The sequence below is a fragment of the Drosophila innubila genome (assembly GCF_004354385.1).
Source record: "Drosophila innubila isolate TH190305 chromosome 2R unlocalized genomic scaffold, UK_Dinn_1.0 1_C_2R, whole genome shotgun sequence".
Lineage (NCBI taxonomy): Eukaryota > Metazoa > Arthropoda > Insecta > Diptera > Drosophilidae > Drosophila > Drosophila innubila.
The window spans coordinates 25097603-25123141 of record NW_022995374.1 but is presented as its reverse complement, the minus strand read 5'-3'; the positions used below and the strand labels follow the sequence as shown (position 1 = coordinate 25123141).

At 35.5% G+C, this 25539-nt stretch overlaps 3 protein-coding genes across 4 annotated transcripts; all 3 read right to left on the bottom strand.

Moving 5' to 3' along the window:
- Window positions 1-1362: 1362 nt before the first annotated feature.
- On the bottom strand, window positions 1363-3008 carry LOC117785329 (acidic mammalian chitinase-like). 2 transcript variants are annotated; one of them, XM_034623282.1, is made up of 6 exons: window positions 2929-3008; window positions 2692-2868; window positions 2358-2628; window positions 2076-2284; window positions 1566-2012; window positions 1363-1497 (listed from the first exon to the last, which is right to left on the bottom strand). In XM_034623282.1, exons 1-5 carry the CDS (start codon window positions 2981-2983, stop codon window positions 1609-1611), a joined length of 1116 nt encoding a protein of 371 aa, XP_034479173.1. In that variant the 5' UTR covers window positions 2984-3008; the 3' UTR covers window positions 1363-1497; window positions 1566-1608. The 2 variants fall into 2 exon arrangements, with proteins under 2 accessions (XP_034479173.1, XP_034479172.1); XM_034623281.1 differs by lacking the exon at window positions 1363-1497 and having other exon boundaries at window positions 1526-2012.
- An 8682-nt stretch (window positions 3009-11690) lies between these two features.
- Window positions 11691-13084, bottom strand: LOC117784591 (chitotriosidase-1). Its single transcript, XM_034622356.1, has 4 exons — window positions 12949-13084; window positions 12451-12892; window positions 12177-12385; window positions 11691-12119 (listed from the first exon to the last, which is right to left on the bottom strand). Exons 1-4 carry the CDS (start codon window positions 13007-13009, stop codon window positions 11725-11727), a joined length of 1107 nt encoding a protein of 368 aa, XP_034478247.1. The 5' UTR covers window positions 13010-13084; the 3' UTR covers window positions 11691-11724.
- A 9353-nt stretch (window positions 13085-22437) lies between these two features.
- On the bottom strand, window positions 22438-25395 carry LOC117784975 (C3 and PZP-like alpha-2-macroglobulin domain-containing protein 8). Its single transcript, XM_034622841.1, has 3 exons — window positions 25292-25395; window positions 23300-23701; window positions 22438-23236 (listed from the first exon to the last, which is right to left on the bottom strand). Exons 1-3 carry the CDS (start codon window positions 25299-25301, stop codon window positions 22761-22763), a joined length of 888 nt encoding a protein of 295 aa, XP_034478732.1. The 5' UTR covers window positions 25302-25395; the 3' UTR covers window positions 22438-22760.
- Window positions 25396-25539: the final 144 nt, after the last annotated feature.

Genomic DNA, 25539 nt, shown 5'->3' with positions numbered 1-25539 from the left:
AAGGCAAATATGTGATGGGAAAGAATATTCAATTGCTGATGTATGCCGATGAAATCGGTTTATCAGCAGAAAGCCCATCTGTGCTGTAGATAATGATATACAGGCTAGTAGACTATTGCAAACTGTGGAGCATGAGAGTCAACCCAACAAAATCGAAGAAAAGGCGGACAAGTATCGAGCTTGGAGAAATGGACTTTTGAAGGCAATTATATCCAAATAACGCCAGAGTATAATTACTTCGGGGAGGTACTTACACCTAGACTATCCTTCAGGAAAAACATTCTAAAAAGAAATGGGTTAAATGGGATTGAAACGGAGATGCACCGTGCTAAAGGAGATACGTTTGCTCTATTTCACCAAGCCGAAGCTCAGGGAAGATGAAGTAATAGGAATCTTAAATGATTTAAAAGAAAACAACTGGCAAAAGCTTACGGAATATCTACAACATACTCTAAGCTACCGAAAGAAAATATTTGAAGCACATTTTTAGACTTTAATATTTAACAAGGATTATGAAACAAAAATATGGTTTTCACTACACATTGGCAGCATGGCAGTGAGCACATGTGCCATACGTCACAACAACAACTTGTACTTAAACATTTTCTGCCAGAATGCTAGACCCAAATCCTTGGCTACGAAAAGTCAGGCAAATATGCCCACGTAATGCCCTGTCCGCACTTCAACTCCTCCAACTAAAATCTAGCATTTTGGAGCAAAAGCAACATTTCCCCCTATATATTTCGAATAAGAGCTAGTGGTGGAAGAAATGGACATTTCGAACAAATGTAATAGCATTTCAATTAAACGGAGATAAAGGTGCTCAAGTAGTGTACCATAATTGTCACGAATCTAATAGGCGCTAGTAACCATTTTTTTGGGAACCGAGCTAATAAAGGCCCCAGGTGACTACCTTGAGGTACACCAGAAGTAACGTGAACCGAACTCGAAATGGTTGACCTAAGAAGCACTTTTTGGGTCGTACCTTTAAGTAGGTTGAAGATGAAACAAGGATTTTTTCATACAATTTAGGAATGGCTGAAAGCTTTGCAATGCCTCTGTAGTTCGAAATATCAGACTTAACACCTTTTTTGTGGAGGGGAATGATATAATATTCCTTCCAAAGATATGGAAAGATTGAAGATTCAAGGGTAAGATTATAAAGCTAATGCAACGGAGGAGCTAAAGAAGAACAGCATTTCTTAAGGAATGATAGAAGATTCTAAACTAATAGAAGAGACTATAGTCGGGATCTCGACTATAACCTTTCCCACTTGTTTTTAATTGTTTTTGGAAGAAAATTTCACAAAATGTGAGTTTTTGAAAAATTTTAAGTTTTTGACTGAGGTTGATATACCCGTGGAATTTCTCAAACATATATTTTATATGTATATTTAAAAAAAAATTTTTAAGATTTAAAAAATGCTTTCAGTCCATTTCCCTACCTAGCTGCGTCCTTGATAATACTGTACGTATATGTAAGCATGAAGGCAAAAGCTAAAAAGCAAATAAGATATGGATGAACTCTCTGCTTTCCAATCGGTCTTATTATTATTATTATTTACTTATTACATTTGATTAGCTCGGACCAGTTGCAGCTGAAGAAATTCAAATGATTGTTCTTGCCAAGCCTCTGTTCATTGCCTTGAGGAGGGGGAATTTCTCTCCGCAGCGACCGTGGAAGTCATCGGTCTCAATAGACCAGGTCATGGCACCACCCAATTTGCGTGAGTCCACCAGTTTCATCTTGAGCTCAATACTCTGGACGTTGTCGAAGCCAACCCACTGATCCCCTTGGAAGGCGTACGGAGATTTGGCTTGGTCGTCAAACACAGTCTGCCAGTTGTTCATGCAAATCTCGTGGTAGCCAAGGAATCCACTCTGTTGAGTGAATGGGCCAGCATTTCCGGCTCCTGTGCAGGGGGCGCCTGGTCGGTTCTGGGAGCTGTCTGCCATCTGGTAGCTGTGACCATAGAATCCGATGCCAAGGATCAGTTTCTGGGCCGGAGCACCTATTCAAAAATTATTAGCTTGATTTAAAAACTTTCTAGAAAAGGATACAATTAGCCACAGACCTTGACGTAGCCAGTAGTCGATGGACTGCTCCACTTCGGGGAAGGGTGCATTGAAGCCCAAATAGCCATCGAATGCCATATGAAAGTCGTAGGTCATCACATTAATGAAGTCCAAATGCTTGGAAATGGCGGGAATGTCATACGATTGTTGCGCGGAGGCTTCAGAGGCGCCTACAGCAATGCCTAATTCCAAATTGTAGGGGGCAAATCTTGGAGAGAAAGAGGAATAAGTAGTAAATTTAAGCTTGGTGCTTCAGTTTTCAAGGGTTGTAATACACTTACGCTTCCTTAATCTCCCGCAAAAGGGTTACAAAGTTCTGTTTATCCTGAGGACCGCCACCGCGTTGTGCTGGATATTCCCAATCCAAGTCCAGACCATCGAAGCCGTGTTGCCGGATGAATGCCAATGTGGAGGATATGAATCTAGAGCGTTTTGCTGGATCTGCAGCCATGGCCGAATATTTTTCCGACCCCTCGCCCCATCCACCCACAACTGCCAAGACTTTCAACTTGGGATTTTTCTGCTTCAGGGCAATGGTTTTGCTAATGAAACCTGCATAATGAAAATACGATTATCTTAGACTAATTTAGAGATCCAAAATAATCACTAGCTTACCCAGTCCATCGTCCATGTCGAGCCATGTGTCCAAGGACTTGAACTCTCCCGACGCCTCAATGCCAAAGAAGGTGTAACTGATGTGAGTACACAGGCTGGGATCGATGTTCGAGGGCTCGAATTTACCATCCCCAGGACGATAGTTGGCCCATGTTCCCCAGTAACAGTTGAGGATCTCTGCAACGGACTATTCGTTAGTCCCCTTCTGTTCAGGGCCAACCAATCAGCCATACTTACTCTCGCTGGAAACCAGAGAAGCCAGCGTCAATACCAAGCACACCAATAACTTCATGTTGATGTTCTGAGAGTCGTCGCACTTTGTCACCACTTTTATAGGTCGGGCAAAATGGGAATTACGACTCATACGGGTAAGACGATACGATTATTACACTTATCAGCGTATTCCAGATAATGCAGTCATAACGAAATACAATTACTTAATGTTGTATATTGCATGTAATGAAACATCTAGATTGTAATATATCTACATTTCTTTGGAACCTCAACTATACGAAGAAATTAAGATTTTTGGCTTTTGTTCTAAGTGCATTTTAATATTCATACTCTTTAACACTCAATCTGATCTGATCGGACAGTCGTAGCAAATTTTTCATTCTCCCTGTAAATATCCGCAGTGATTCATTTTTAAGTTGTAATTCTTTCAATTTCGCATACAGCTTAAGTTTAATCTATATAAGTATTACTAGGGGGCTCCGAGCTAGTGACGAAAGCAGCACGAAGGGTGCGAAAGGCGACGAGCAATATATACAGCTAATATGGAAAATTTGCCACGACTGTCCGATTAGATCGACCGTGTAGGTTTAGTCCTATCTAACAAAATGGCATACTAAAACTCACCTGTTTCATGAGATAAGGGGGTGTAAGTGGGAGGGGAAAAATTAAAACGATTGCAGCTAGTGGGGCTGTTGGGGCCTCTTGGTAATATATTTTATTTTTTTTTAAATTCTAATTGATTGATACCTCGATCACCCAAATCCGATAGCTGGTTCAAAAGATAATTTAGTTTGAAATTTTTAGTGGACTTCTCAAAATTAATGAAAAGTCAGTTTGTTTGTTTGGATGTTATGATGAGGACTTATTCCTCTTCGAAAAACTAGAAATTTTTGTTCTACGACTTTTGGAAAAAACCGCTAGTTTATCGGAAAAACGCTAAATCCCGTTAAAATTGAAACCCAAACAGTTTCCAAACCATAAAAGCTACAGATATGTCCTTTTAACTTTTTTTATAAAGTGCTCAGGTAAAATTTTACAGGTGAAAATATGTTTTTTGGCTTACATTTTGCCGATTTTAGAAAAATTGACATTGAACATTTTTATCAAATTTTAATATGTTATAGTCAATATCGAAATTTTTAACATATCACACTTGTCTGTGAAAATTCGCTTTTTCGAGATATATATACATATTACGTAGAGTTGAAATATGACAGCAGTATACGTAATAACTTGACATAGCTGCAAACCTATGCAGCATACAGCTTTTGCGCGGATAAAATAATCAGTGCTGCCAGAAATTTTTATGTAGCATATCTTTTGCGTTGCAGTGTAATAAGACAGTTCACCGTAGTATGAAAGGACCGACTTGTCACGGTTCTGTCACGTAATATGATAGACAAGACATTTGTTAGATTGGAGCGTCGTCTCCGTTCAGTTACTTAATTCAGAATGTTTCTTATATGTTAATGTTGGGTTCAGCTAACCCTAAACATGCAATGCTTATATCTATGTGCTTATATATATGTATAAGTAAGTTGGTATATAAATATGTATGCAGAAGGCATGCATATGTTATGTATAGTTTGACCACTTGAGCTGCAAAGTGCATGCTCAGCATTCTCACGCGCCGCGGTCGTCTTGTAGCCCCAAAATTTCTGATATCCAATTTTGTGACGAACAAAATTCAGTTTAATCTAAAAATTTTAAATACAAATATAAATTTAAAAAAAAATCGAAAATTGGCTTCTTTGTACATAAAAATTACTTTTTGCGCAGTGCCGAATGCCAATTTTCGCTTTTTTTTAAATTAATTTATTTTTTTATTTAAAATTTTTAGTTTGAACTGAATTTTTTTCGTTACAAAATTGGATATCAGAAATTTTGGGGCTAGAAATTGAGTTCGTCACTCGACTTTTACCTCGTGTAGAGGTTTCTTTTGTGGGATATCAGACATTTTTGCAATTGCTTTTGCTTTTGACATTGTAACTTTATCATTAATGCAGGCAAATAGTAAAATATATAAATTAAGACATTGAACGTATTTCATATTTAAAATAATTGTTGCGGTCGGCTTGTAGCCCCAAAATTTCTGATATCCAATTTTGTGACGAACAAAATTCAGTTTAATCTAAAAATTTTAAATACAAATATAAATTTAAAAAAAAAGCGAAGATTGGAATTGTGCACTGTGAGCAAAAAGGGTGAGCTTCTTTGTACATAAAAATTACTTTTTGCGCAGTGCCGAATGCCAATTTTCGTTTTTTTTTTATTAATTTATATTTTTATTTAAAATTTTAGATTAAACTAATTTTCGTCACAAATTGATATCAGAAATTTTGGGGCTAAAATTGCTTTCGTCACTCGACTTTTACCTCGTGTAGAGGTTTCTTTTGTGGATATCAAAATTTTGCAATTGCTTTTGCTTTTGACATTGTAACTTTATCATTAATGCAGGCAAATAGTAAAATATATAAATTAAGATATTGAACGTATTTTATATTTAAAAAAATTGTTTTCTTTAATTTAAAAAAAAACTAGGGGGCTTCGCCCCCTGCTCGCTATGCTCGCGTTGCTACAGCCGAGCATACTCTACTGTCGGAGACCCCGTACTTACTTGGATTTCGCCCGATCGGTCCTATGACAGCTATATGATATGGTGGTTCGATTAGAACCAACTTTGGTCAGGATATATAAGTCTAACTTAAATGCATATTCTATTAGTTTGGTTACGATATCTCGTAAAACAAAAAAGTTTTTCATACTAAGACTTGATATTGGACCGATCGGTCCTATGACAGCTATATGATATAGTGGTCCGATTTGAGCCAACTTTGGTGAGGATATAAAACCAAGTTAAATGCATGTTGTATTAGTTTGGTTAAGATTTCTCATAAAACAAAAAAGTTTTTCATAGTAGAACTTGATTTTCGCCCGATTGGTCCTATGACAGATATATGATATAATGGTCCGATAAGAACTAACTTCGGTCAGGATTTTTAAAACTAACTTATGATATATAGAACCTATCTGTAGCTTTTATGGTTTGGAGGTTGTTGAGGTTTCAATTTTAGCGGGATGTAGTGTTTTCCCGCTAAACTAGCGGTTTTTTCAAAAAGTCATAGAACAAACATTTCTAGATTTTCGAATAGATATAAATCCCCATCATTACATTTAAGCTTCTTTAGCGCTTTGATGCAAACAGACAAACAAACTGACTTTTCATTTCATTTTGAGAAGTCCACTAAAATTTTCAAATTTATTTATCTTTTGAACCAGTTATCGGATTTGGGTGATTGAGGTATCAATCGACGAGTATTTTTAAGTAGAATTTACCAAAAGACCCCAACAGCCTCGTTAGCTGCAATCATTTAAATTTTTCCCCTCCCACTTACAACCCTGTATCTCATGACCTAAGTTGGTAAGAAAAAGTTTTAGTATGCCATTTTGTAAGTTAAGACTAAACCTTTTGATCGGTATATAACTCGATCTGATCGGACAGTCGTAGCAAATTTTCCAACTAGCTGTATATATAGTTAGTCGCCTTCGTAATGCTTTCGTCACTAACGCGAACTGCCGTCCGCAGTGAAACAAAAAATTTCTAATATCTTCAAAAAAAAAAAAATGTATAAAAAAAACACGAAAATTGGCATTCTGCACTATGTACAAAAATGGTAACCTACCACGAACACAATAATTACTTTTTTCGCAGTGCCGAATGTAAATTTTCGTGTTGTTTTTAGCTCGGTACCCAAAAAAAGGGTACTAGAGACTATTACATACGTGACAATTATGGTACACTACTTCGAACACATTTATCTCCGAGACTATAAAAGTTAGAGCAACCCAATTTTGTGACAATACTCCGAAGATGTTGGCCTACATCAAGTTTATTTTAAAATTTGGCCTCGCCCACTTCAGCCCACGAAAATGATATAAAATCTAATAACAAGAGCAATTTTAAAGCTACAGCCTTGAGACTTAGCACACGGGATGGAGGGGATGAGTCCTGTGGCGGAAATTTTCATCGATATCGGTTAATAAACAGACGGAAACAAATATGATACATGGAGGACACAAAATCACCTGGATCTCAGAGACTATAAGAGCTGGAGCTACCGAATTCGGTGACAATACGCAGATCAAGTTTGCTTTAGAATTTTGCCACGCCCCCGAACTTTCCTGTAATCGACAAAAAACTTAAATATCCCAATTCTTGGCCAATTTAATAGGTAGAGATTTCGGCACACGTATAGATTACCATCTTCATGATGTAATCTGAAAATTTCATTGTGATCGGATAATAAACAAGAATATATTAAGCAAATAAGTTTCGCTTTGCACGCCGTGGTACGCACAGTCTGGAGGAGTTGGGGTAACAGCAGGTACACATGTTATGTTAATGTATATAATATAATAAGACAAGGGCGTAGGCAGCTTTGTGCGAAGGGGGGGCCAAAATTTTTTTTTTATAATTTCACCACAAACCCTGCCTTAAACCTGTAGAGATTTTTAAACAAACTGTTAACAAATTTACGAGTTGTATGTGTTATATTAGGCATGTTTTATATAATTAATAAATTAATTAAAAATACATTTCATTAAATTTAAAAAAATACCAAAATATTTTTGTTATTTGAAAGCATTGCTTGCATACTTTCAGAAATACCACCTTTTTATGTTACTTTTAGAGAGCACACATTCCTATGAGCAATAAACTTCGTAGTGAAATTAGTCTTTGTAGTCATTTTAAACTTTATATAAGTTAAAATTATTACAAAAACGAACCTTTCTTGCGCACTCAGCATACAAGATCCTTAAAAAAAAGAATTTACAGTAGAGTAGGTCATTTTTTTTTGCGATAAAACAACGAATTCTAACAAGGTTTGCCCAATAAACCATCGGTCTAAAATCAAAATAGAGCTTATGAAATAAAATTAATTTTTTGTTACTCCATACAAATTGACCGACTCTATTATCCAAGACAGTTTTACAAATTTTTTACAACCTAAAAGCACAAAAATGGCTTTGTCGAGGCCCTAGAAATGAACAATGATTGCTGTTAAATGTAAAAATTATGAAATGAAATTACGTTGTTTTTTAAAGTTAGCAAAAGGGCATTAAATATATTTTAAATAATTTTTTTTTTTACCAAATATACCAACAATGAAGATAGCTCACCTTTGTGTACCCGCAAATTGGTGTGAAAAATTTGAGCTCGACAGAGTGTCAATTTTATTTTGTTATTTTATGTTATGTGATACCAATCTGAATGGATTTTGGAAGTTAAAATTTTGTTAGCCAGAGTGTAAGTAGGGCCCCTTGCCGATATGAACGAACTTCGGTCAGGATGGACAAAACTAAGTTAAATGTATATTCTTTTTTTATACTAAAACTTCATTTTCGACGTATCGTTCATTTGGCAGCTATATGATATAGTTGACCGATTTGAACCAAGTATGGTCAGGATGTGTAATACCATACCAGATGCATATTCTTTTAGTTTGGTAAAGATACCTCATCTAACAAAAAACTTTTTCATACTAAAACTTCATTTTCGACGCATCGTTTCTATGGCAGCTGTGTAATATAGTGGTCCGATCCAAAATAAAAACAAACTTGATCTGCGTATGGTATCCTGGAACCTACAGTGGGGAGCAAAAATGAGTACATGTTCACAAACCTTGTACTTCATCGCCCATAAAATCTAAAATAGTGAAGCAAAACGAACAAATCTTTTTTTCACTCAATAAGTATTTAATTCTTAACAAAATTGTGAAGATATAAACAAAATGTAATAATATTCATTGATCATAAAAAAACAAAAACGTAACCAACTCGCATGTACTCATTTATGCACTTTTAGCTAAATGATAGAAAATAATTTTTTTTTAATATTTTATCCAAAGCCATTATTTTTAATGACTTTTTTCATTCGGCCTGGCATACTCTCTACCAAGTTTTCGATTATTTCTTTAGGAATTTGCCTCCATTCGTCCTGCACACGTTCCCAAAGCTCTCCTTGGTTTGATGGCACTGTTCGGTACTTCCCGAGCCGTCTCTTCACGATTGCCCACAAATTCTCAATCGGATTGAGGTCGGGACTTTGCGCTGGCCACTCCATTAATTTAAAATTTTGCTCACCCAACCACTTTCTGGACGATTTTCGCCGTGTGCTTTGGATCTCCATCTTGTTGGAATGTTATATCGGCCTCAGGATAGGCACACTTTTCAACAAAATCGGGAAGTTGGACTTGCAAAATACTAAAATAGTCCTCCTTTTTCATAATACTATCAATTTTCTGTAATGTCCCAACATTCCACCAAGTGAAGCATCCCCAAACCATTACATTGCCGCCTCCGTGCTTAACGGTTTCCTTCACGTGATGCCTTTGAATTCGGCCTCCGGGTCTGCGCCAGCAATATTGCTTTCCATCCGACTGAAAACGATTAAATTTGGACTCGTCAGACCAGATCACCCGCTTCCAATCGTCCTTTGTCCAATTTTTGTGGCACTTGGCGAATCTTAGGCGCGCTTTGGCATTTTTCTCTGACAGCGCGGGCTTACTTTTTTTAATAGCTGAGATGTAACCAATATTGCGAAGGGCTCTCCTTGCTGTCCATCGACTCACACCCTTACTGATGGCCACGGAGGTGTCTTTTGGTGTTAGCATCTTGTCTTTTCGCATTTCCGACATCATAATTCGGGCGTCTGCGTCTGTTAGCAGCCTAGGGCGACCTCTAATTTGTTGTTGAGGGACAACACCTCGCCGCTTTTGCACTCGGATCACCACAGACTGACTTATTTTCAGCTTTTCCGATATCAAACGAATTGATAAGCCTTGTTCAGTCAGGCACAAAACATTATTTTCAACGCTGTTCGAAAGTTTTTTTATTTTTAAAGCACTGAGCAATGTCTTTTAATTTAAGGTATTAAATAAGCTTCTGCATCCAACAAGCACGTGTCAAATTTAAAAATATGTAAGAAGAATGCATACTGAATAGAAAACTAACTGTTGATCTTGTTCCGTTATCTGATAAATCAAATTGAAAGATCGAAAGTAAAGGAAATGCGAAAAGTGCATAAATGAGTACATGCGAGTTGGTTACGTTTTTGTTTTTTTATGATCAATGAATATTATTACATTTTGTTTATATCTTCACAATTTTATTAAGAATTCAATACTTATTGAGTGAAAAAAAGATTTGTTCGTTTTGCTTCACTATTTTAGATTTTATGGGCGATGAAGTACAAGGTTTGTGAACATGTACTCATTTTTGCTCCCCACTGTACATACCAAGTTCTTATAGTCTCTGAGATCGACGCGTTCAACAAGACGGGCATGGCTCAATCGACTCGGCTGTTGATCCTGATCAAGATTATATATACATTCTGCCAAACACATTATACTCTTTTCAATGGGCTCAGGGTATAAAAACTTTACGAGGTAAAAGTCTAGTTTCGAAAATAAATAAAAGAACACAAAAAAAAATACAATTTCATTCGGCACTGCGTAAAAACTAATTTTTATGTAGTAAGAAGCTCAACCTTTTTGCGCATGGTGCAGAATGTAATTTTGTTAATTTATTTGTTTTTGTTTTAAATGTATATATTAAATCCAATTTTGTGACGAACAAAATTCAGTTTAATCTAAAAATTTTAAATAAAAATAACTAACAAAAAAAAAGCGAAAATTGGCATTGTGCACTGTGAGCAAAAAGGGTGAGCTTCTTAGTATATAAAAATTACTTTTTGCGCAGTGCCGAATGCCAATTTTCGCTTTTTTTTTTGTTACTTATTTTTCTTTAAAATTTTTAGATTAAACTGAATTTTGTTCGTCACATAAAAGCATAAAAGCCCTCAAACACACCTTTCCAATGATATATAGAACTTATCTGTAGCTTCTATGGTTTTAGGTTGAGGTTTCAATTATGGCGGGATTTAGAGTTTTCCCGCTAAACTAGCGGGAAATTTAAAAAAGTCGTAGAACAAACGTTTCTAGATTTTCAAAGAGGAATAAATCCCCATCATTACATCTAAGCTTTTTTTAGCGCTTTGATACAAACAGACAAACAAAGAAACTAACTTTTCATTTCATTTTGAGAAGTCCACTAAAAATTTCAAATTTATTTATCTTTTGAACCAGTTAACGGATTTGGGTCATCGAGGTATCAATCGACGCGTATTTTTAAGTAGAATTTTTAAAAAATACAAAATTTTAACAAAAGGCCCCAACAGCCCCATTAGCTGAAATCATTTAAATTTTTCCCCTCCCACTTACACTCCCGTATCTCATTACCAAGGTTGGTTAGGAAAAGTTTTAGTATGCCATTTTGTAAGTTAGGACTAAACCTTTTGATCAATATATAACTCGATCTGATCGGACAGTCGTAGCAAATTTTCCAACTTAGCTGTATATATTGTTAGTCGCCTTTCGCACCCTTCGTGCTGCTTTCGTCACTAACGCGAACTGCCGTCCGCAGTGATTGAATATTGTTCGTCACAAAATTTTATATCAGAAATTTTGGGGCATGGAATAACTTTCGTCACTATACTTTTACCTTGCAAAGAAGATTTTTTTTGGAAAATAATCAGAATACTTTAGTGTAGATACTGGAATAAAAAACATACTGTCACGTGCGCTCGTCTGTAATATTATTAATCTGTTGAAGTTCAAAAGTTGGTCTTACTAAAATATATTTACAACACTTGTGTTAAAAAAGAACCAGACTGAGTCCCTGAGTCACTGACTTGTGTGTTTGTATTTGTTTTATACTTGTTCTTTATTTATGTCGAATTTACCAACGCAACTTTCTGTTGATTGTCTTAAGGAGAGGGTAAGTCTCGCCGCAGAGACCGCGATAGTCGTCGGTTTCCAGAGACCAAACCATGGCGCCACCTAAGTTCTTGCGAAGGGCGAAATCCATTTTCCACTGCACACTGAGAACATTATCATAGCTGACCCATTGATCTCCGGAGTAGGCATAGGGAGCGGCATTGTTGTTGTCGAAAACGGTGTGCCAGTTGTACTGGCAAATCTCGTTATATCCCAAGTAGCCACCATCACCGGTGTAGGCGCCGGCATTACCGACACCACGGCACGGAGCTCCTGGCCAGTTCTGAGAGGGATTGGACAGTTGGAATGAGCGTCCATAAGTACCGACTCCAAGCACAAGTTTATGAGCCGGGGCACCTATTGATTAATTGGATCAAAGTCAAGCTGAAGTAACTCTCCGCTGGGTAAACTTACCCTGGCTGAGCCAGTAGTTGATGGAGTCTTCGACGGCCCATTGTGGGGCATTGAATCCAGTCTTTCCATCAGAGGCCATAGCAAAGTCATAGGTCATAACGTTGATAAAGTCCACCTGCTGAGCAATGTTAGCAATTTCATAGGAGCTGCTGGCAATAGACTCTCCAGCACCGACAGCAATACCCAGTTCATAACGGTAGGGAGCAAAGCTGTAAGTATGGGAAATAGATGTGGGTTGTGGGAATGGCCTCGATCTGGTTTACACAATACATACGCTTCCTTCAGCTCGCGCAGAAGAGTGACAAAGTTGGAGCGATCTGCCCAATTGCCACCGCGTTGGTTGGGGTACTCCCAGTCAAGATCCAAGCCATCGAAGCCATTGTTACGCAGCAAGTTCAGAGCGGAGTTTATGAAATTGCGACGTTTGTTCCAGTCGCCGGCCATGGACGAGTACTTCACCGAGCCCTCGTTCCAACCACCAATCACAGCGAGAACCTTCAGGTTGGGATTCCGGCTCTTCAAGCCTACTGCTTGTCTTATGAAGCCCAAGTCATAGTCCAGCCATGTGTCCAGCGATTGAATGTCACCATTGTTGTTGATTCCAAAGAATGAATAACTCAGATGTGTGCATAAGCTGGGATCGATGTTGGATACATCAAATTTTCCATTGCCAGCTCGGTAATTTGCCCAAGTTCCCCAATAGCAGTTGACAATGCCTGGTAACATAACAACGTTAATTAAAATTATGTATTTCACTTTTAACTACACTTACGTTCGCCCGCAATTATTTGGCCAAGAGAGAGAACCGCCAGTAGCGCTAATAGCTTGCCCATTTTAACAAATTAACAATGGCAATTGTTGTCTTGAATCAAATTTTTGCCTCTTTTTATACCATTTCGCTAATCGCTCGAGCTGTGATAGACTGACATATTTATACGATCTCTCCAAGAAGTGATTTATATGAATACAATTAAAAGTGTACTATCTCAATTTTGATTAGCCCAAATATAGCCTAAATACTACGCGTTCCGTATTATACTTTGGTTATACCCTGTGCTGAAAGAGGGGTAGGAACTGTACATACCTGTGCATAACCGTTTAATGATTATAATATCATTAATAACTTTACAGGACATACGAAACAGCATTGCCTGGCGAACAACAATCATTAATAATATTTACATTGCAAGGTTGTCATTGTGTTTTGCGTTTTAGCTTTTATTGAAGGTATTGCAATTGAAGGATTTCGAAATGCATATCAAACAGCTTTATATTGATAACTACGGTATAACATATCGTGCGTATAAAATTGCTTTTTGTACTGATACTGAGAATAGTCATAACAAACACCTTTGTCTTGATAGCATTCCAACATAATATGCAGAAATGGAAATAAGATTAAAGCGAAAATAGGGTATCTTCTAAACAATCACAGTGGTTCTAATATTTTCGGCCATTCATAAAATGAAATTATTATAATTTTAGCATTTAATTTATTTTAGCATGAATTTGATAACACATTGAAGGGGCCTTTCTGATAAAACAGAAAGTGGTCATAAACATGTCTGTCTACACGTATTTGTTTATTTTTGTTCAGTTTGTGGTCAAACAATTCCTTGAGACTTACAATTAAGAAACATTTTGTTAAATTGAATATTAATTCTCTTGTTTAATTTTCTTTCGATGAAATATGTTAATCCCTACGGAAGCCACTTAGCATTTTTTGTTATTTTATTCCAAGGGGGAAAGGGGGGGAAAGTTAGAATAATGGGCTATAGTAACATTTTAATACTCTTGCATGGAGTATTATAGTTTTGTTAATAGACGTGTTATGCATCAAAGGAATCGTGGCAGATATATGTATATATTCTTGAACAAGACGATGATTAAGTCGATGCAACCATGTCCGTGTCTTATTCTACGTAAAACTGGGTACGAGTTGGAACCGGCTGGATCATATCACTACAAATACATAATAATAGTTAACAGGGTATATTGTGTTCGTTGCAATGTATGTAACAGGGAGAAGGAGGCATCTCCGACCCTATAAAGTATATATATTCTTGATCAGCATCAACAGCCGAACAGCCGCAAATCGCGAAAAGCCACCACGTTATTTGTGGTAATTAACGTTAACTATTATTAATATCTATTATCCCAATGACTCGCAGCAAGATCGGACAAGTAGAACGGCAGTAATGGCGAATTAGTGTTATCAAAGCAATACAAGTAATTTAATTAAAGTAATTTTATATATAGGGTAATAAGTAACAGGTATCCTATGGTCGGGATGTCTACTATAGCCTTTCCGACTAGTTGTATTTGATATTGTCTTATAAATTTTGAAGAAAATTTGACTGATATCAGTATAGTCATTAAACGTAGAAATTAATTTCAGGGCCCTGCAAGGGTATAAAATATCCGTCCGTCCTTCTCTATAAACAACTACATCTATGAGACTATAAGATCTATGGCAACCAAATTTGACAAACCGACTTCTAAAAAAAATTTGTTTTTCCACTGTCACAAAAAACAACCGCAACAATCAAAAAAATAAAAATGCGAAATGCGAATTAAAATTTTGCAAAAGATTATCAGATTTTACTTTAATTAATTAGCCGATATGCCATGATTGGAAAAAAGATTTAGATGAATACATACGACCTGAAGTATTTGTGTAAAGAGTATGGATTCAGTTGAGCGGTAAATCAGGAATTGATTGGTAAAAATTATAAATAATATAAGTCCAACGTTATTACACTAAATGCTATTTATAAATAATTCAATAAGCTGGTTTGTAGGAAATCGACAATCACCCCTATCACAAAAATACTTATATAGATTAAATTTAAGTAGCATTCGAAATTAAATGAATTATAACTCAGGAGCCACGAGGAGTATCAAGCAACAGGTCGCACTCAAAACAAAAGTCAAAATTTAAATTTATGCTTATTATTGGGGTTGAAAAAAAATGTAGAGATAATATTTTTAAGGCAGCGTTGGGCCATTTAAAAAGAAGAGAGGACACACACACGCGCTATCGGCGTGTATAGTGTATGGTGCTTAATCTCTTTATATACACATGTACAGTGGCTACCAGATCATTTGACCCACTACACTTACACATTCGAAATTTTAAATATATTTATCTTTTAATAGGAAGGAGCTATAAACAATACTTAAACGCAGATTTCTTAATGAATGTTAAACTTTAAACGACATTGTTTAATTTGTATTAAGGAAAATAAACTAAATAAACTATTATAGTAAAAAATGCTATGGGTCAAATAAACTGTGAGCCACTGTATGAGCTGTCGAGCCCTATTTAAAAAAAAGTCGCAACCGGCAAAAAGCAAATTGTACAGGAGAGACTTTTTTAATTATCGTGTGTCGTATGTCGTCTGTCGCTTATGCTATAATTGTCAGGGAAATATCTCCTTAAATATATACAATAAAAGTTTAATATTTTGGTTTAGTTTTTATGAATATTTAAAAAAAACAATTTGGGAAAAATTTAGCTTGCGTAATTTCAGCAAATAGGGCTCGATATACATATGTATGTTGAGCACTATGTGTAAGTGATTCTATCTCGAGGTCCATCTCGTTATGGCTTCATTGTTTTATTAGCTCTTTAATTGCCAAATATATTTTTCCGTCAAACTCCTCCGAACTTCTCTCAGCGTGTTTGTTTGAGAGCTCTTACAAACACAGAAATGTAAGAGAAAACGATATAAGTAACGATACCATTTAGTGTAAATCCCCATTTACTTTTACACAAAATTAATTAAGGGAAATTTGATAGAAATTATCGAACTGCACTAGACAACAAAATTGACAATTTTAACCCGAATACTCCTGAGCAACTTTTCTTCGAGTTTCTTCATGAAACTTTCAGGAATTATAAACTGAAAGTCGCTGAATCTGAAAGAAACATTATTTTTTCCGTCCTTGTCAGGATAATCGAATGCACCATTTTTGCGGCTGTTACCTTATGGTAACGCTGTATAACGCTACCAACAGGGTACAGGTTTTCTTAATACTACAAAATACAAATATTTGAAAAAAAGTTAAATAAACACAGCTTTATCCAACAAGGGGACTCCGCCATGATATATTCTGAGATATCTCAACCAAACTCACAGAATATGCTTTTATGTTGGTTCTATACATCCTGACCAAATTTCCTTCAAATCGTGTTACTATATCATATTGCTGCCATAGGAACAACCGGTTGAAAATTAACTTGCGAACTCTCAGAAGTCGCCAGTTGTTCGCATATGACGATTTGATGGGATTGATTTGTTGATCAACATGTTGTCTACATGATCCACATGACCATCAATCGATTACGACTAGCATCATCAACGATACCACCTTCATCTTATGTGGCATTATCTTCGCCACTTTCATTTCCACCTTTGGCAGTTGGAAGAAGGTAAATCGAGTCAATGTTTTTCCAAAACTTTCAATTTCTTCCTCCTTAATTAGTTGATCTAAGCAGGTTCTGAAAATAATGATTATTGTTCAAAATAGCTACATAAAAAAACAACCATAAAGAGAAGTTCAATTTTTGTTTTGAATGTACCAAAATCTTTGTTATCACTGCGGACGGCAGTTCGCGTTAGTGACGAAAGCAGCACGAAGGGTGCGAAAGGCGACTAACTATATATACAGCTAAATTAGAAAATTTGCTACGACTGTCCGATCAGATCGAGTTATATACCGATCGAAAGGTTTAGTCCTAACTTACAAAATGGCATACTAAAACTTTTTCTAATTAACCTGGGCCATGAGATACGGGGGTGTAAGTGGAAGGCGAAAAATTTTTATGATCGCAGCTTGTGGAGCCGTTGGGGCTTTTTGGTAAAATTATTTATTTTTTAAAATTTTTTATCAAGAATACGCGTCGATTGATACCTCGATGACCCAAATCCGTTAACTGGTTCAAAATATAAATAAATTTGAAATTTTTAGTGGACTTTTCAAAATGAAATGAAAAGTTAGTTTCTTTGTTTGTCTGTTTGTATTAAAGCGTTAAAAAAGCTTAGATGTAATGATGGGGATTTATTCCTCTTTGAAAATCTAGAAATGTTTGTTCTACGACTTTTTCAATTTTCCGCTAGTTTAGCGGGAAAACGCTAAATCCCGCTAAAATTGACTAAACTCCAACAGTTTCCAAACCATAGAAGCTACAGATATGTTCTACATATCATTGGAAAGGTATGTTCGAGGGCTTTTATGCGTACCCTAAACTTTTTTTCTAAAGTATTCAGGTAACATTTCACAGGTGATATTATGTTTTTAAGCTTACATTTTGGCGATTTTTGACAAAACGGTTCTAAAATTATGTTAAATTATGTTGTTATTATGTTATGTTGTTATTATGTTGTAAAACGTACAATTTCGCGTTTTTTGGTATGTGAAACAAAAATTTTGGTTGAGGGTTTGGAAGATATTACCTGTTAAGTGAATAAATACATTTTTCTATCGGTCGAAAATCATGTTTCAGTACGAAAAACTTTTTGGTTTTATGAGATATCTCAACCAAATTGATACAATATGCATTTAACTTGGTTTCATATATCCTGGCTAAAGTTGGTTCAAATCGGACTACTGTATCATATAGCTGTCATAGGACAGATCGGGTCAAAATAAGGTTTTAGTATGAAAAACTTGTTTGTTTAGTGAGATATTTTAACCAAATTGATAGCATTTGCATTTAAGTCAGTTTTAAAAATCCTGACCGAAGTTAGTTGTTATCGGACCACTATATCATATAGCCAATCGGTCCAATATTAAGTCTTGGTATGAAAAACTTTTTTGTTTTTCGAGATATCGTAACCAAACTAATAGAATATGCATTTAAATTAGACTTATATATTCTGACTAAAGTTGGTTCTAATCGAACCACCATGTCATATAGCTGTCATAGGACCGATCGGGCGAAATCCAAGTAAGTACGGGGTCTCCGACAGTAGAGTATGCTCGGCTGTAGCAACGCGAGCATAGCGAGTAGGGGGCGAAGCCCCCTAGTTTTTCTTTTAAATTAAAGAAAACAATTTTTTTAAATATGAAATACGTTCAATATCTTAATTTATATATTTTACTATTTGCCTGCATTAATGATAAAAATACAATGTCAAAAGCAAAAGCAATTGCAAAAATTTCTGATATCCCACAAAAGAAACCTCTACACGAGGTAAAAGTCGAGTGACGAAAGCAATTTCTAGCCCCAAAATTTCTGATATCCAATTTTGTAAGCTTTAATTTGAGTTTTAAAAGAAAAAAATCAAAATTAATGGTTATTTAAAGACTTGATTTTTTAAATAACATTTAAGAATTATTTGTGATCAAAAAAATTAAGAATAATAATTATTATTGATTTTTATTTTATTAATCTTTCATAAGAGTCTTTAATTTTTTTTTTTGAATGAAAGTCTATACAGACTGAAGACTTTTATTTTGATAAATAAAATAAAAGTTTTTAAAGACTTTTACAAGACAAAACTTTCAAAATTACAACACCAGGAAAACCTGCGACATTCTATGAACCTTTATCCTCTACTAGCCAACTACGCTCTTTTTCGCACAGCGGGATCAATTCACAATTTTTTGTTGCAATAATCATACCTCTTAATCCAATAAAGATGTTTAAATTTTAAATTTTTGGACTCAAAAAATAATTTTTATTTTTTTCCAACTACTTCAGTACTTTTTTTTTACAATGTAATAGGGGAAAATTTTTCCATAATTGGTCTAAATAAAAGAAAACCAAGTGTGTAATTTTGAAATTTTTATCTTGATTATAAGCGGATATATTCACAAAGACTTTTATTCAAATTTTTTCATATGACAAAAGTCTTTAAAGACTTTTATTTTATTCCTTGAAAATAAAAGTCTTTTGAGACTTTTAAAATTTTAAAATCAGAAATAAAAGTCTTTACAGACTTTTAAATTGTTCATCAAAAAAGACTTGAAAGACTTACTAAAGACTAATAAAATAAAAATCAAAAATAATGATTAATTTTAGTTTTTATTTTTTTTAAATAAAAATAACTATTAATTTGTATTTATAAAATAAAAGTCTTAAAATAACCATTAAAAGTGACTTTTTTGGATATTCCTCATAACAGTTATGGTCCCTGGATCTAAGTACTCAGTACTTCTTTGAGGGTTGATTTCCTAAATAACAAAAATTCATTCATGACTTTCGATCTAAAAAAAAAATCATATTTTATGAACAATAACGAAATGCGAATTAAATGTTTAGAAATAACCTGTACCCTGTTGGTACTAGCGTTACCATATGGTAACTAATGATGTGTGCAGTTCGCGTTAGTTCAGCACGAAGGGTGCGAAAGGCGACTAGCAATATATACAGCTAGAAAAATAAGATACCTAAAAAGTATGGGTGTATATTGTAGTTACAGTTACGTTTTCAATTTAAAATTTTTTTTTGAAAAAGCTCGATATTTGCTACTCGATCTACTATTTTCCGATACATCGACAACTCGATGCTTATTTTTGGCGATTTACTATTTCGATATAAAACTCGATCTAAAGTTTGGATTCACATCACTAGTCTTAACTAACAAACTTAGATATTTGGTAACTCACCTGGTTCATGAGATAAGAGTGTGTAAGAGGGAGGGGAAAAATTTAAATGTTGTCAGCTGATGGAGCCGTTGGGGCTTTTTGGGAAAATATTTTATTTTTTATAAGCGAGCGAAGCGAGAGAAGCCCACTAGTTTTAAGAAAATTCTTATCAAAAATTCGCGTTGATTGATACATTGATCCGATAAAGTCGAGTTTTGTGACGAACAAAATAAAGTTTAATACACAAATTTTAAATGAAACAAGGGAGCTCTGGCCCCTGCTCGTTGCGCCTACCACCGGCTCGCTAGCTCGCAGTGATGTGTGAAAGGACTACAGTCGAGCCCACTCGACTGTTATATGCTCGCTACCCACATCTTAGCGGCAGTTAGATTTAATGACCATTAATTAAATAAATAAATACTTAATAAACTTCAATTCGTACAGAGGCTTAATTTTATTGACACTTTTAACTTTAAAAATGTTAAATTAAAAAAAAATTTAACATACTCACCATCAAACATATTAACAAAAGAAATGTATATTAACATAAAATTAATTATCATAGCATTCATATAACTTGTCTAACATAAATTATACTATGTTAATATATCATTGATGTAACATGTATAACTAAAATTATATTATCTTATTATAACATTAACATAACATGTGTACCTGCTGTTACTCCCACTCCTCCTCCTAGCGAAACTTATTTGCTTTATATACTCGTTGTTTATTATCCGATCGTAATGAAATTTTCAGCATACATCATGAAGATGGTAATCTATACGTGTGCTGAAATTACAGGAATATTGGGGGGCGTGCCAAATTCTAAAGCAAACTTGATCTGCGTGCGCAACATAAAAGTATTGCCACCGAATTCGGTAGCTCTAGCTCTTATAGTCTCTGAGATCCAGGTGATTATCTCGATGAAATTTTCAGCCTCAGGACTCATCCCCATCCCGTGTGCTAAGTCTCAAGACTGTAGCTTTAAAATAGCTGTTGTTATTAGATTTTTTATCATTTAAGTGGGCGGAAGTGAGCGTGGCCAAAATTTTAAAATAAATTTGAGTATTGTCACCAAATTTGGTTGCTCTAAATTTAATAGTCTCGGAGATAAAGGTGTTCGAAGTAGTTTACTATAATTGTCACGAATCTAATAGGCTCTAGTACCCATTTTGTTTATAAATTAATACAAAATAAAGACGAAAATTGGCATTCAGCACTGCGCAAAAAGAAACTTTTATGTTCGTGGTAGCTCACACTTTTTGCGCACAATGCAGTATGCCCATTTTCGTATTTATTTCGTTTTAATTTATATTTTTGTTTAAAATTGTATTTTGTTCGTCACAAAATTGGATATCAGAAATTTTGCGGCTGGAATATGCTTTCGTCACTAGATTTTTACCTCGTGTAGAGGTTTTTTGTGTGATTCTATATATCGTTGGAAAGGTATTTGTAAGAGATTTTGGGCGTACCTTTAAATTTTTTCAAAGGTGCTTAGGTAAAATTTTGAAGGTGAAATAAGTTTTGTTTTTACCTTACATTTTGACGATTTATGTCAAATTGGCTCTAGCTATGTTTAATTATTTTAATAGTACATAAAAAGTGTCCCATTTTCCTAAAAATAGGATTTAATCGCAGTGCCGAATCCCAAACATTTTTTTTAAAATTATTTACATATTAAATTTAATATCATTCGTCACAAAATTGGATATCTGAAACTATGGGGCATGGAGAGACTTTCGTCTCTAGACTTTTACTTGGTTAGGAATTTTGTTTGGAAGGTTTTTTATTGCGATATTTTCACGTTATTAAACCCGTTACTTCAAAAATAAGTAAAAGTGTATATTGTGTTCGCTGGAATGTATGGAACAGCGGAAAGGATACATCTCCAACTCGATAACATGGCTATACCGATGATGCTGATCAAGAGTATATAGATCCCAGAGACTATAAGAGATAGAGATAGCAAATATTCAATAAATACCTTACTTTCTAGCTTTTATGGAAGCAAAATCATGGGTAATTTTTTACCATATTTAGATATATTCGATTGACAGCAACCGGAGACTTCTAAGTCTCTCCTGTCCCATTGATCGTAAGAGGTTGTTAATTATATTAAGTTTGCTAATGATGTGACAGGAAATAAGCTGTTAGCAATTTTAAAAATTTTGTTATTTTTTGTTAAATTAAAATCTTACAAAAAAACACCTGATTACAAGGTAAAAGTATAGTGACGAAAGTCTTTCCATACCCCAAAATTTCTGATATAATCTCGGATATCAAGTTCGGCATTCGGCGCATTGCCAAATTTTTTTATTATTTTTATCAAAAATACAAAATTTACAGCACGATATCGATCATCCCAATCCGACAACTGGCTTAAAAGATAATTAGTTGAGTTGGCAGCAGTGCTCTCATTTACTATTATATTTACATTTACAATAATTTCTGCTCCTGTAGTATTTTGAGTAATTATACAAATCGAATCAGCTGTGAGCGTAATCGGTTTTTCAAAGTTATTCAAGAGGTTTGGACTGTTCTCTTAATTCAAAAACCATATTGCTAAATGCCTTAATACCACTGCAGAATAAGTGAAGTTATGCGGAACAAAAGATACATATGTCACTCAGAATTAATATTTGTGAATAATAATAAAATCTTTTTATGCTTATATTTAAAATTTATTAACAACACTTTAGTTAAATTTTGCAAGTTACAAAATGTATAAAATAAAGAGTTACTATTGCTATTCAATTTTGAGATTCATCAACAATAGAAAGAAATTAATTAAATAAACAAAAGAAACAAATTTTAGAAAATGCCTATATAGCTGTCAGTAAGACGTGGAAGCAGCAGATGTTGCATATTCGAATTCCAGTGCGTGAGTCTCAAGATACATCTAAGATGCCGAGTTTAACTAAGTTAAATACTCGTAAAATTGCGCTGCTTGGAGTTGTTAAGATAGCTACACTCAAGCTGACCTTAGTTTGAGACATAGATTTCAAACTCCTTGTATGCCAGCTCCTCGCCAGCGTAGGGTATGTAGCAACAGCCGTGAGAGGGTTGAACCTTGCCAACTGTAACGGTGCCATCGTGGGTGGCGCGTCCGATGAAGAGCGGCTCGCCTTCGGCTGTCTCGCCGGCAGGAAAGGCGTTTGGTGGAATGTTAGAAGCCTCGACGGGCACCCATTGGCCGCCTGCGGCGCAAAGAACTTCGTACTCGTTGTGGCCATGTTCAGCGCCTCCCCAGGCAATGTAGGTCACGCCATGGGATGGATGCAGTTTGCCGGGAATGAGGTCGCCTTCATGACGGGCGCGTGCAATGTATAACTGCTCACTGCTGTCGAAACCGCCCTGGAGAGCATTTGTGGGTACCTCGCCATTAGCTGCGGCTACCCAGGAACCGGGTCCGCTTCCAGTTGGCTCAGTGAAGCCTATTGGCGACGATTTTGGAGCCTCTGTAAATTGCGATAAAAATAAAGAAATTGCTGATGACATGTTTCAAACGATGTTGATCCTACCGTCAATCTGCCATGTGCCGCTGGCACCCCAGCCCGTGCAGATGCCCACATAGTTCACCGGGAACAATGAGCCGGCATCATAAGATAAGAAAGCTGCAGCATCGCCCTCACGACCGACGGTGATAACATTGTCATACCAACGCACCCAAAAGCCACGGAATTCACCAGCATTCAGAATGTCTGGTGTCGGCACTTCGGCAACTTCAGGCTTCTGACCATCCTTGCGAATGACCGACTTGCTATTCTCCCATCCGCCGATGAAAATCTCGTAAATTGGGAGACCTTGCTGGGGACCTGGGCTGAGAGCGAGGTGAGCATCCTTCGGTGAGCGCACCTTGAAGGTAAAGACTGCCCCGGAGGCCGGGAAGAACTGGTATTCCAGTTTATCGGGAGTATTGACTTCTGTAATTAAAATTCAAAAAGGAAATTAAAATTAGCTTTTGACTAAATTTAAATTACCAAACGAGAGTGGATATCAAATTAAGTTTAAACCAAATAAAATTCAATGATAGATGTTGACACTACGTACAATTAAACAGATTGAATTGCACTAAGTGAACGAAATACTTAGGGAAACTAAATGAACAAATTGCAAAGAAAGCAATGAAAATGAACAAATGTGTTACTATGATACAACTACAAATATATATATGCTGGAAGTATCAGCAACTCGTCAGAGTCCTATTTTCCCACTATTAAAAATCGATTTAATTTTAATGTTGAACTATTTGTTGTCGTTAAACAAATAAATAAATAAATATTGAGTAATGATATTTGATATAAGACTGGACAGTATCATAAATTTGTTTTTCATTTAGATGATGAGTGTGAGAGAAAACATATGTATTGTGCTTTCGGGTTGTTTTGATACTAATCACAATGACGCATTTAATGTCATTTCGCATGATGTCATTTTCGGTCGAGCCGGCACTAATTCCAATGGCATTCTCTAGAGTCTACCCGCAGAGCTAAGCTCTCAATTGAGCGGAGCTCTAAAAAATAATATATATATGTATGTATATATATATATATATATGTAGATACAAACAGGCCAGATAATGTTCAAGTATTTGACTTGCAAAACAAAATAAAAAATATTTAGCAAGTTTTCTGTCTGTATGGGAACACAAATGTTTTTTTGTATCTCTTAGATTCTTATAAGCTAAAAGCTGTTTATATGTATGCTAGGTTGATTTGTATCTGTTTGTAGAATGAATAACAAATAAACGTTTGCTCAAATATCACAGCAGCAATTGTGGCAAATGACATCATTGTGATGCACCTCGAGGTCAACCTACAGTCAAGTACGAGCATTTGTCTTATATTGATTATTGTCAAAGTTCAAAGGGGATAAGAAAGTGTTTGCTGTTTTCTTTTTATTTTTTGAGAATTTTGGTGACTCAGCGGCGAAAAAAAAGAGCATATATATACATAGAAAGTAAATACATAAAAGTATGTATGGCTATAAATATTAAATGTTTCGGAAAGTATGATAATTGAATTTGAATGACCAAACTGTGAAAGTGGCAACTGTATATGGTATGCAGGTGCTCTAAAATTTAAAGGCGTAGCCTCCACTGATGTTAGTAATAGAATTGTGTTTCTCTTTATTTGTAATATAATTCAATTCAGTGATCTGTTTACAATAGCCCACTGGCACAACTGTACTTCACCTGACTTTATAAACAGGTCATAATAAAAAGTGTAGAAACTCGATAGAACTTTCACGTATGTTTGAAAAAGTTGTTGGCCAAACAGTATTCTTGGCTGCAGGCCAAATAAATACACTATGTGAATTGCAGCCGGTGTCATTGGAAGGTCCAATTCTTATAAGTAGCCAGCACAAATATTTTATAGCCATACCATATATGTAAATATGTATGCATATATGATGTGAAGTCAACTAATCCAATATTCTTTCATTCCGTTATCCATTGAAGACACCCGCACAACTTAAAGAAGAACACAAACACACACAGAGTCGAGACTTACCAATTGTCATGTTTGCTGGTTTGCTGATTTGCTTGGACTCAACGTTGTTCGCTGACTGAGATTCTGATTCAAACTGACTCGGTGAGAAATTTTGCACTGCGAAGTAAGCACCTGCTTGGTCACAGAGAAAAAAAGACAAAGCGAATAAAAGAGAGACCGAGAAAAGCTGTGAGCGTAGTTGTGTGAAAGCTTTAAGCTTCTAAAGACGAGTGTGTCTTGGATCGGTCATGGGGCGGGACGGCAGGTTG

What these genes read in the sequence shown, in the direction of transcription:
- LOC117784591 (XM_034622356.1), bottom strand. Translation starts at nt 13,009, where the DNA reads ATGGGCAAGCTATTAGCGCTACTGGCGGTTCTCTCTCTTGGCCAAATA. An exon ending in CCAAATAATTGCGGGCGAAC is followed by an intron (nt 12,893 to 12,948) that starts GTAAGTGTAGTT and finishes TTATGTTACCAG; the next exon opens with GCATTGTCAACTGCTATTGG. An exon ending in CTGCGCGAGCTGAAGGAAGC is followed by an intron (nt 12,386 to 12,450) that starts GTATGTATTGTG and finishes CCATACTTACAG; the next exon opens with CTTTGCTCCCTACCGTTATG.
- LOC117784975 (XM_034622841.1), bottom strand. An exon ending in CGGCACATGGCAGATTGACG is followed by an intron (nt 23,237 to 23,299) that starts GTAGGATCAACA and finishes CGCAATTTACAG; the next exon opens with AGGCTCCAAAATCGTCGCCA.
- LOC117785329 (XM_034623282.1), bottom strand. Translation starts at nt 2,983, where the DNA reads ATGAAGTTATTGGTGTGCTTGGTATTGACGCTGGCTTCTCTGGTTTCC. An exon ending in TTCTCTGGTTTCCAGCGAGA is followed by an intron (nt 2,869 to 2,928) that starts GTAAGTATGGCT and finishes AGTCCGTTGCAG; the next exon opens with AGATCCTCAACTGTTACTGG. An exon ending in CGACTACTGGCTACGTCAAG is followed by an intron (nt 2,013 to 2,075) that starts GTCTGTGGCTAA and finishes ATTTTTGAATAG; the next exon opens with GTGCTCCGGCCCAGAAACTG.